Here is a 12,548-nt window from a genome sequence, read left to right as displayed (position 1 = left end):
GAATTTGGCCGTGTAAAATGTCCTCTTGGTTTGCCGTACAGCCAATGCGTGACGTCATTAGTAAGCGTAATGGACCCCGTGCTGATCTGGTAGGCCGTGCACATATGGTACCTACACCGGCACTAAGTACGGCAAAGTACTTGGTGTGAATTCTTTCACTTAGCCATTTCCATTAATCCCCTCTAAAATGTCATGAAACTAACATAAAGTGTCCACTGTCACACCACTGTGGGGATTTCTCTGACTTTTTGTCTTCTTGGCTTTAGTGAGCACTTAAAGTATTTACGGTATCTGTACATTAAAGTTTTTTAATCCACTGTCACAGCAGTTTGCTTTGGATCTTAATATGAAAGCGCTGCTACTCACAGACAGGCTGCCGGTCGTAAACAAGTTGAAGCATTATCCCTCGGCAAGCTTCACAAGAATGATTGAGGCATAAATAGCATTTCCTACAGATATCTGTGTTAATACATACTTAAGGGATATATGTGTGCTCATTCAAATGAAGTATATCTTGTTTTGATTCTTAACCAGAATACAATAATTATTTTTTAATCTCAGGTCTGGAATCAATATGCTAAGATTATTCAATTACACTTAATCTCTGTGTTGCCCTTAATGGGGGCAGATATATGGTGCACTGAGTGAGAGGGCAGTACAGAGAGGTGTGTGCTTTGCTGTTGAGTTTGGAACATAATAGAGGATTAACAAAATATTATTTGTAGTATATCCAATTGTTGTTGCTTCAATGCAGAAACACGGCTGGGATGCATCCCTTCAGAGGTCATTTTCATGCAGTGAACATGACTTACTGTTTGTCTTCACAGCCCTGGCACAGACATTTATAAAATGTACACCCAGATGCAGTGGGTCTGATAATGTCCATGCGGGTATGTGCATTCTTATGGAATTTTTGTCCACCAATATATCTTTTCTATAGTTCATTTCAGTGCCAAGAAATAAAACCCAGCATACTAACTTGGGCCATAGGAGAACATTGAATCCATGGCAAGGACACTCTGTTCTGGCTGCCATCACTGAAAGGCCATTATAAGTTATAAAGGCTTTTACTTTGTTGTGTATGCAGGAAGCCACTGTCCTCGGAACAACTTATATTCTGTTCACATTTAACAGTACCCGCAATTCAAGGGTAGGTCTAGCAGCACAGAGAGATTAAACTCTACTCTTTTTTGGTTTATTTTGTGGGATTGCCTCCAGATTCAAAGCCCTAAAACAAAGACAAGGCATTGTCACTGCTAGTGTGATCACATCCTGCTACAAAACTCTTTTCACTTTCTTCCTACAGGACTAAATTCATAACATTATTATTAACTTTGAGTTTAATATCCAAGAATCCAGTCCAAATCTTCATCTGGTTACTTTATACTTAACTTTCAACTGCACCAACTGTTTCCTGAATATGTAAAAATTGCAATCTGATCGGACCACTTAGTAATGACTGGATCCATGCACAAGGGATGACATAGATCCCAGGGATGGATCAATATGTCATAGCAGCACATCATATTCCTTTACCTTTAGTGGTTTACAGTAAGTTATTCTGTGAGGACGTTTGGCTCTGCTCATACTGGCAACTAATGTGTCCATTCAGCTACTGCAATGACTCGTCTTGTGCTGAGAGCAATGAGCCACAGTGCAAGATACACTCCCGTAAAAACCACTGCACCTTTACGAAATGTAACATCATTATCTCTCCAGGAATCTATTGTGTGATGAGGTAATTGCAGAGCCCAATTGTGAAATAATCTGATTAATTATCAGAGACTTTGATGGAAAGCTTCTTTCTGGTGGAATTGTGCATTCTCTTACACGTTGTAAAAAAACAAATATGGCACTCTTTCCATCAAGTTATAATGAATGATAGCATAGCAAAGCTGCCGTAAAGTCAATTTTACAGCGTGTTCTTCTCCTGATTTGCTTTTCTATATAAACTTTACACAGTTGTTACACAGTTTAGAAAACCACATTTGCTGTTGTGGAATTTTAGATGAATGCATGTATGTCTAACTCATCCTGCTTCCCATTCAGGCTGGAGAGCAGTCTGCTGGAGGTGCTTCAGATGGATTTCGAGGTGGAGGAGCTGAGCAGTCCTCTAGAAAGTCAGGTGATCATCTGGAGGCTGGAACTAACATCCGCGTCCAAAAACGTAGCCAAGACTGAAGGAGCCATGAGGATCTATACAACTCAAAGAGACTTTGTTGGCCTGGCCCCTCTTGTAATGGTGAGTTAGCTGACAGCTTCCATGTCACACCAAACAAAACAACATCGATGTTTCCAACAGCAGTGTTTCCTATAACGCCAACACTTCCTCCTTTGAGTGTTGGTGCATAATAATATCATAAAATGCACTTTGCTGTGATCCACTTGCGTCTTGTTTGCATTTACAAAAGACTGGATATGCTTTGGATTGTTTTGTAAATGGGTTCTATTCTGAGCCGAGTGTGACCCTGAGTTGCTGACTGTCAGCAAGCTGATGTTTCTCCTCTTTGTTGTTCTGCTCTGTTCTGGCATGCAATATGGTCATCTTCTCCTCCTAACAGCTGCTTCATGTGCTTCTATTTTGGTGCTGCGGGCCTCTTTATCATGCATCCTCCATAGTTAATCCATGAATCCAGAGACCCAGGTCGTCGCACGCATCTCTGCTTGTCTAGCTGACATCTCTCAGTGGATGTCTGATCATCACCTCAAGCTCAACCTTGACAAGACTGAACTGCTTTTCCTTCGAGGAAAAGATTGTCCCACTCTTGACCTGACAATCAACATCGGCACCTCTGTTGTTTCCCCGACTCAGACTGCAAGGAATCTGGGTGTGACCCTAGATAACAACCTGTCCTTCACTGCAAACATCGCTGCTACAACCCGTTGCTGCAGATACACTCTTTACAACATCAGGAGGATACGTCCCCTCCTGACCCAGAAAGCCACGCAGGTTCTGGCCCAGGCTCTCGTCATCTCACGCCTAGACTACTGCAACTCCCTCCTGGCTGGTCTACCTGCATGTGCCATCCGACCTCTGCAGCTCATCCAGAATGCAGCGGCTCGTCTGGTCTTCAACCTTCCTAAATGTTCCCACACCACGCCGCTCCTCCGCTCCCTTCACTGGCTTCCGGTAACTGCTAGAATCCACTTCAAGACACTGGTACTTGCGTACCATGCTGTGAATGGATCTGGCCCTTCCTACATCCAGGACATGGTTAAACTGTACACCCCAGCACGTGCACTCCGCTCTGCATCAGCCAAACAGCTCGTTGCACCCTCGCTGCGAGGGGGACCCAAGTTCCCATCAGCAAAAACACGTGGGTTTGCTATCCTGGCTCCAAAATGGTGGAATGAGCTCCCCATTGACATCAGGACAGCAGAAAGCTTACACACCTTCCCGCGCAGACTGAAAACTCATCTCTTTCGACTCCACCTCGAGCGATAGAATTACTAACAAAGAACTGCTAACAGAGCACTTATATACTAATAAAGGACTGGCTTATCTATAGCCAGTTGAGTAGCACTTGAAATACTTGGCTCTATGAAACCTGATGTACTTTATGATTCTGTTTTCTTCAAGGTTGTGTCTTCCTGGTCGAATGTACTTATTGTAAGTCGCTTTGGATAAAAGCTTCAGCTAAATGTAATGTAATGTAATGATGATATAATCTCCACCGCTAAAGGCAGAACAGTATACAAGAGTTCAAGCCACTTTCAACATTGAATCTGAATTTTTGTGTCACCTGGGAACTTCTTCTGCCGTTGTTTGCAGGTTTGACTCAGTCTGTCACACTCTTTTTTTCAGTTTCTTAGTTTTAATTCAACCACACTTTTTTGATGAAATATGTGCAATTAAAAGTTACGAATCAATATGCCATTCGTTTGGGCAGAAGGGTTACTTACATTTCACAGTTCTGCATTTCCATCATAATGGTGCCATAGAGCTTGACGTTATGAGGATATGCTACAGTATCCTGATTCGTGAATTTGACATGGTTCATCCTTTTCATGGATTAAAAGCTGACCTCAGACAGAGCGCCAAACACGAAGAGATTTGATGGCTGGCTCGAGGGGACATTAGCGCTGACTTATCACTCCGAGCCTTGCTCTGTGAAGTCCATATAGTGCTGCTGCTCAATACTTCTATGTAATGGTGACAACTTTACTGACAACCTTCAGATCTGTTTTTTTTAACTATATTGTATGACAGCAAACAAATAAATATGTTCAGTTATTTCAGCTTCATTTAAGCCAGTTTTACAGTCAAGGGACACATATCCATCTGCTTCATTTTCATACCGAGTAACCAAGTGTCTCTTTAAATCTGATTGAACTGATCATGCACAGAACTTGACTTGACTGCGCTCCACTAATCTCAAAGTAATTTACATGCACTATATTCAATTATTTCAACTTCATTTAAAACAATGTGTTTTTATAGAGGACGACACATACCCATCTGCTTCATTTTCATGCTTTGATCATCCATGCATGCATGCATGCACATGCAAGTAAAAACACAGAGAGTGAGACAGATGGATGCTTCTCCTACAGTATTTATAATAGTGGTATTCATATCACCATTTCACATATACACATGCGTGGAAGCAATTCCCTTTGTTGCCGGCTTTACCGCCCTAAACAACCTAGGCTCAGAGTATTGCTCAAGGACAAGTGGACCCATGGATCAAATATACAACCCTGTGATTAGTGGACAACTGTGCTCTACCTGCCACCGCTGCCCTATTTCATAATACATTGAGCGTGAAAGAACAGGCTGTACTGTAGATGTAGAGATTATTTTTAGTTCACCGCCGCGGGTCAAGTTATTTGATTGTGTTCAAGCAGATATGTTAACGCTCTGTGGGACATGCCTCTGCAGAAAACCTGGCCATCACCAGGAGACCGGCCTTCTCACCTTATCTGGACTGATGAGTCACTTAGTCACAATTCATCACTCCGGTCTATTCTACCTTCCCCCTACAGCAGTCCACAGTGCTACTGTCCCAAAACCCTTTTGGTACTACATGAACAGTTTACCCAAGAGCCCAACAATTGCAAACAAAAACGTTTTTTGTTGTTGCAATTTCTCATTTCAATGTAACTAAGGTACTAGACCAAAATGGGTATCACTTTAATAAGACTACCCTTATAAAGGGTTTACGAATAGTTTGTAATTAATTTATTAATTAGGTTGTGAACACTTTATAAATCATTAATAAGCTTTTATAAGACAAGAGATAAACAGGGCAACTGTGACCGGTTGCTTGCCAAATAGTGAGCCCACATGTATCTGTACTGCTAAGCCTTATTATAAATGGTAGTAACTCATTAATACATGGGAATGTGTTTTACACTTTACAATAAGGCTCCCTTTTGGCAGTTATAAATGTTAGTAACTCATTAATAAATGGTCATAAAGAGATGCCAAGAAACATCAAGATGGAAGGGGGGGAATCAACTCAGTGAACAACAGATACCAAGGATGCTGGCTGATGAAGAAGACAAAGTAAGCTAGGTTGCCAATATAAGGCTAAGTCATCTTGCCAAATAGTGAGCCTGTGTTGATGTATGAAAACTACGTTAGAACTGGTTTATCAATGGTTCTTAATGATTAATACAGTATTTACAGCCTAATTAATAATCTAATTATAAACCTTTTATGAATCCTTTATAAGTGTAGTCTTATTGTAAAGTGGTATCCTAAAATGTAATGACTTTTGCTGATTTCCCTGGCCTCCCTGCAGGACTCAGAGATCCTGAATACAGCTGTTCTGACTGGAAAGAAGGTGGTGATGCCTGTGAGGACGGTGGCAGTGGAAGAAGACGGAGTGATAACTGACGTGTCCGACTACACAGACTGTAGCTCCACTGATGAAGATGTTCTGAAGGTAGGTTAACCTGCTAGCCTTCACATCATAATGTATAACCTTCCAACACCTTACTTTAAGTGTCTTTGGTTTCACACATTCCCAGTAAAATAATTTTACGGTAGAAGGATTTTTAAAGCTTTTCAATTTTGGGGACACAATTATAATGAAAAGGTTAGGGTTAGAAATAGCCTGTTGCATTCAACCTTACATTCACAACTGATTTAGAAAACATTCAATTAGTACTTGTAAATGGTTACCCGAGAACGAAAATGTGTTAGCAGCAATGAATGGAACAAGGTGAGATGTTTGTGCCTTGTCTGCCCTTGTTGAATCTACGGGGCCAGGGGGCAATTTAGAGTGGCTGTTTTAAAAAGCTTCATCAAGCCAAGGCCTGATTCATGTGTGATGGGAAGGACAAACGGACAAATAAGTTCTACCAAAGTCACATCTGCTCTCGGAGTCTTTTGCACACAGTAAAACTAACTATTAGCAGGGATCCGACAGCATCGGCCATCAATCTCCTCGACAATGAACAACTGTTGAGCTCAGTTGCTTTTCACAAATGACCTCGCAGTCTGCCTCTCCTCCCTTCCCATGACTTGCTACTTTTATCCTGTAAACCTGAGCACGGCTGAATGCCAAAAGCCCGCTTTGTTTATTTATGAAATTGAAAGTCAGGTCTCCTGCCCCTGAGGTCAGAGGCTGTGAATGTACTTACTCAAGGGTAAAGTGGCAAGTAAACAAAGGCATGCTGTGTACTCCAGCCATCTATTACACTTTTTTTATTTGCTGCCCAAAGCATGTCTAGTAAACAACAGATGGGTAGGTTGATAGTATAATAAGATTTGTAGTACAGTATATACAGTAAGTGCACATGTTTTTTTCGGGCAGATTAGTATCAATTATAAGAAAAGTAGGATTACATGAGGAGGTCAAAAGGCCTGGTGTGGTGGAATACATATTTGTGTTCAACCCTGTAACGTAGCCGTCTTTACTGTTGTTCTGAGCTCACAGTAGCTCTCAGTTTATTTGCTGAACAGAGCACGGCTTCATTCAAAAATATTCCCTTTAATCTACTTAGTCTAACAGGTTGACTCCAATATCTTTTCTCTTTTGATCTCCGAGTATGAAATCTGCAAGTGATAGATGGGGTGGGATTTATCCATAATGTGTCGCTCATGTGACAAAACAAAGTCCTATCTGCTGTGATGGTATATGCATGATTGTTGGAGAGACTTGAAATGGGCTAATAGGCATTCTCTTTGTCATTTCAGTATTGAAGGATTGAGACTTTAATATATTAATCAGAGACATATTGAGCATAGTTGTCTAAGCAGTGATTAATCAGGACTTTTCATGGCTTGGCTTATTAATTTGACTAAATTATCAAGCCTGAATGATTGTCCCTTTACAATACATCTTTCTGCAAAGATATTTACATGTTTTATTTACACAAGAAAACTACTCTCACAGTTGTGTCGGTGCAGCATTACATACTTTATTCATTTAGCCTTGAATACTGTACCCAATGATGAAAGTAACATCATAATTTTTAGCAAATATCTATTTTGACGGAAGGATATTCGTGGCCGCAGAATCAGATTGTGACTAGAACGATTTGCAAGATTATACATAAAAATGCCATTCCTTTTAAACTGATGCTTCTGAATATTTTTTGGAAATGGCTCTTGGAGGTTCAGAGAAGGATGCTTCTCTGGATGACTGGTTACACTGAATTATACACATGAGTTCACTGATCTATATCAGACCTTGCCTGTTCTGCCATGCTTGCATTAGACATTTCATACGACACCCATTCAAGGGCTCCAGAGCCACCTCTAAATCTGCTGTTTGGATATAAATCAAGCATTGGATTATTTTTAGGAAAGAGTCCAAGGCATCTCAGCTAACAGCAAGAATGACACAGTGATGTGGTCATTCGAAAGCTTATGCTCTGGTCATGGGTGCAGGATGACTGATGCTGTGACCCACTGAGGACACAGGATGTTCTCAAAAATAGCATGACCCTGTGATGGCACATCCTCTTGCAAATTGTCGAGTTTACGTAAATGAGAGTAGGAATCATTGTAATTCATCCTTAGGCTATCTGTCAAAGTCACTGTCCCCCCCCCCCTCCTCCCCTCTTTCAGTCCCCTGTGCACTTCAGGGGGTTTGTGACTGAATATTAATGTTGCGTTGATTATCCAATTTGTTTAAAGCAGTGGCCGTTGAGAGGACCAAGGAAAACCTCCTGACTCGTGTCTGACAATGTCCCTGAGAGGTTTGAGCAATCGCCCAAACTTCCCAAGGTCACATTTGAAAACATGAATTAATGAATGTATATTGCTGTGAAGGACTGATGTGCACCACATGATATTTTGATTAACATAAAATTGCAATGCTGCCTCTATAGCGCTTCGGACCGGGGATCATCGCAGTAGTTTATAACAGCCAGCTGACATTACTATGGCTACTCATGCAGTGCAACACTGCATCAAGGCCATTTGTTGTTGTAAGAATGGCCTATTTGTTCAAGTAGTGACTTTTATGAGAATATTGGATTATTTTTTGTCATTGGTTAGATGACTCATATCTCCTTCATTGACAACAAAGTGTGATGTAAATTGTTTACACAAGTGTGCTTACACCAAATTAAAATGATAATATATTCATGTTCTGATGGATTATCTCCCCCTATCCAGGTGTCGGACAGGTGCGACTATGTTTTCATGAATGGCAAAGAGATAAAGGGCAAGGTGAAGTTGGTGGTGAACTTTACTTACAGCTACCTGAGTGCTCAACTTGAACTGAACGTGTGGATGCCTCGACTCCCCCTCCAGATCGAGGTGTCAGATGCAGAACTGAGCCAGATCAAAAGCTGGAGGGTACCGATACTTACTTCAAAAAGGTGGGACCCACAAACAATTTATTTAACATAAAAACTTCTCTTATTTGGTTTTGTAGATAGGATATATAATAGCCACCCCTAACCCATACACATAATATTTCTCCAAGGATTTAAGGTTTTGATTCCATTAGATAATGAACTACATTATCTCAATCTGATCCAATCAGGCAAAGAGACAGGGTTGAGTGATTGGAGTTTAGCAGGTCAAAGCATTTACCATGTGACAGGTGTGACTTGTACGTGTGCTTTGCAGAAATGGTTGGAACAGTGAAGACGACGACAGGAAAGGGAAGGGCTGCATGCTTCAGTATCAGCATGCCCTGGTGCGGGTGCTAACTCACTTCGTGGCAGAGCAGGCAGACCCTCGGGATCCTAAGGCCTATTTCCTGGGCTCGGATTGGCAGGTGGATGTCACAAGGATGGTTCGATACTTCATGAAGGTGGAGGACCCTCGAGTGGCAAGGTTGCAGTCTGGAAGGGTGCTGTCAGGACGAGACCTCGGGACAACCACCATCCAGGTAATGACCTGAAATCCTAATCCTGTTACCAATGTCATAGCAATAAGCAGCTAGACCTCAGTGTTTCATTTGCTTTACTTGCACTTGTTGAACCTGATATACTTATCTCTTCAACCTCTGATTTAGTGTATCTGATTTTATATGACAGGTGTTTTCTCCACTATCTGATGCAATCCTGGCTAAGAAAACTATCAAAGTCGTGGATGACAAAGTGACCATTACAGAGTTGGGCGTCCAGCTGGTTTCAGGCCTCTCCATGACCTTACAGCTCAGTTCTGGAAGCAATAGGGCCATCCTGGCAACCACAACCACACAGGAGGTCCTACAGAGCCCCAAACAGGTAAATGACTGAATCCATATAAATGACTAAAAGATGAAAAGTCGGATTAGAAGCACAATTACAATTTCTCCTCTTTTCTGTTCTCTTAGGAAGCTTTGGTCAGTGTCTGGCTGCAGTTCAGTGATGGCAACCAGACCCCTCTTGACATTTATGATCCTGCTTACTACAGAGTCATGGTGGTGTCTCTAGATCAGGGGGTGGTGTCAGTGCAGGGCACGCCTCCGACTGTGGTGGCCGAGGGTGAGGGCGAGGGAGTCCTGGTTAGAGTAGAGATGTCCATCTGTGAGTCCTGCCAGAAGTCCAAACGCAAAAGCACTGTGGCCGTGGGCAACGGCAGCCTCAAGGTCAAGTTTCGATTGAACAGTCGGCGGCTAGAGAGCAATACTGGTAGCATGGACAGCAGCACTATTAGCAACAAGGACAATGACAGTGATTATGGGAATGATGGAGAAGAGGTGGGAAGCGTGAGGAAGCAAAGGAAACCATTCCAAAACCCTCCACGGCGCAGTCCCACCTCAGATAGAGAGGAAAGTGTCATGCAGAAGATTACAACCACCATCAAAACTACAGAACGAACTTTCATCACCAGTGGGAGCCTCGGAGGAGTGGGAAAGACAACTAATTCAAGAAGCGCCAACATTCCTACCAGCATCGTGAGCAGCCCGGCAGATGGCAGCAAGGTGTATGGGTCAGACAATATGATAGTGGAGGACATGACCAGCTTTGCTAGCACTGTGAAGGCGCCTGGGAACCTGGTGAACTATAACTTTCCCACCAAGGTGGAGGTACCTGGTCAGGAGACATCAGAGGTAGAAATAGGTGGAGAAGAAATGTTGGCCAGTAGGCCGCTCACAGACTTGGAGATTGGCATGTATGCTCTGTTGGGCGTCTTTTGCCTGGCCATCTTGGTCTTTCTGGTTAATTGTGTCACCTATGTTGTTAAGTTCAGGCACAAGCAGCCTCCCTCGCACGGCCAGGAACCCACAGGGCACAGGCATGACTGGGTATGGCTTGGCACAGACGCTGAGCTGGTGATGAGCATGCCAGGCAGTCCAGTCCAGCAAGAAACCCAGACTACAACCACCGTTATAGACATCGGGCCTGATAAGACTGCCTCTATGTCCAGAAGGCCCAGTTGCCTAGCCTCTGTTACGGACTCGCCCATCAGCTGTGGGGGCTCCCTCAGGAGCAAACCTATGCACAGCGAGTGCATCCACTCGCCCACCAGCAAGCGAAAGAGAGTGCAGTTCACCACCTTCTCCACTTTAGAGCGTCAGCATTCGCCACGCCTCCCGCCCAAGGAGAATGGCTATGGCATCCACTGGGTTGGGAAGCAGGACTGTTATGAGGAGCAACCTCAAATGACCATTTCAAAGCCTGGAGACAATTTGTAATACAGAACCTGATCAGACCTCACATGAACAGAAGATGTGGCTTTGATCACCTCTATGCCTTTCTTAACTGTCTAGAATATGTGATTTTGGAATTGCCCTCCTCTACATTTCATTACCTATCAAGGCCTTTTACATGAACTGTATATTATTGTACATTTTGGAGTGTGGATATGTGTTAGATGGTTAACCAGATGGACTTTTAATACACAGCATTTAAAGCCACCAAATGCTTATACTGCATGTGGATTTTGTTTTCAATTGTTGCACTCACATGCTGGTATAGAAAGTACAAATAATGACTGAATAAGTATTCCGAATAACAAATGCCAACTATTGATTTCCAGTTATAATACTAAACTCAACAAATTGTTTTCATATGTAATATCTAAGGCCCCTTTCTTTGTAAATATTAAATGAATCAAATTTTCATTTATTTTTCTCATTAAAACACCGTAATCTTAAAAGGTCCCATGTCATGGCCATTTCTACTGATCATAATTCCATTGTTGAATAGATTTACTTTGTTCAATGTTCCAAAATCACATTGGTTTCTCATACAGCATCTCTGTATAGTATGTGTATTCACTCTCTGTCCTACACGCCTTGTTGGAGCTCCTGCCCCCCCTCCCTATGAGCCCACTGTGCTCTGATGTGTGTTTATGTGTTACAATGGCGTTTGTTAGCAACCACAAAATGACACCAGTAAGGACAAACAGATGAGAATGCTGCGTGGGGTCTGGGTGCCGTGTTGCGGGGCTCGCTGCTCTGCCCTTTGAGACTCGAGGAGCTGACAGTGTGAGCTGGCTTACTGGTGTCGTTTCCTGGTTGCTGCATGGGGTCTGCGAGACAGTGAGACACGGCGAAACTCAGCCTGAACTCAGCCTGAGCACACACACGTGATGTGAGTGTGTGGCGAACTATGAGTGGAGATCCACGCAGCTGCGGCTGAGAAAATATAAGGCTGAGTGAGTATGTGTGTGTGTGAGGAGCTCCACGGATTGGTCCATTTGGTCGTCGTTACATCACTTGGTACAAGGAAGAAAAAAATGGAAAAAGAAAATCTCCAACGAGGTGTTCTGGGGCAGCATAGACAGGTCTTTTCTGTGTTAGAGTTTTACTCGCTACAGGGTGTACTTTGAGGGTTTGTGACTCTGCAGACCGTTTACATGCAAACCTTCATAACACACAAGGGGACAGGTAATAACCGGAAAAGCATGACATGGGACCCTTAACTATTTTATTTCCCTAATACAGTATGCAGGACAGCTATTGATGTTTATTTATATTTTGTGTCATTCTAAATGTTACATTTGCATCAAAAATGTTGCAAAACTTTTGAGGGTTAACATTAAATGTTTTGCTAACCAGCCCGTGCCCCCGCGTGTTGCCACATCAACCTTTGTAATGACAAATTACAAGAAGCCTTTGTGCCCCTCTGCCCTTTAAACAAATTGCATTTTTGCTTGGCTCCTGGATGTCTGCAACCCATCCGTTGAATGTGGTAGCAATCAGACT

At 42.7% G+C, this 12,548-nt stretch overlaps 1 protein-coding gene across 1 annotated transcript in view; it reads left to right on the top strand.

Moving 5' to 3' along the window:
• Positions 1-11,422, top strand: part of LOC117451987 (transmembrane protein 132D) — a 32,522-nt gene extending 21,100 nt beyond the window's left edge. The window contains exons 4-9 of the mRNA XM_034090387.2: positions 2,050-2,242; positions 5,748-5,891; positions 8,576-8,781; positions 9,035-9,299; positions 9,448-9,639; positions 9,729-11,422. Of these exons, the coding sequence (XP_033946278.1) occupies positions 2,050-2,242; positions 5,748-5,891; positions 8,576-8,781; positions 9,035-9,299; positions 9,448-9,639; positions 9,729-11,033 (2,305 nt within the window). The 3' untranslated portion in view covers positions 11,034-11,422. The remainder of the gene's footprint in view (positions 1-2,049; positions 2,243-5,747; positions 5,892-8,575; positions 8,782-9,034; positions 9,300-9,447; positions 9,640-9,728) is intronic.
• The last annotated feature ends 1,126 nt before the right edge of the window (positions 11,423-12,548 follow it).

Source organism: Pseudochaenichthys georgianus, chromosome 9, assembly GCF_902827115.2.
Source record: "Pseudochaenichthys georgianus chromosome 9, fPseGeo1.2, whole genome shotgun sequence".
Classification (NCBI taxonomy): domain Eukaryota; kingdom Metazoa; phylum Chordata; class Actinopteri; order Perciformes; family Channichthyidae; genus Pseudochaenichthys; species Pseudochaenichthys georgianus.
Note: the sequence above shows the minus strand (reverse complement) of the source record. Positions and strands in the feature narration are given on the sequence as shown.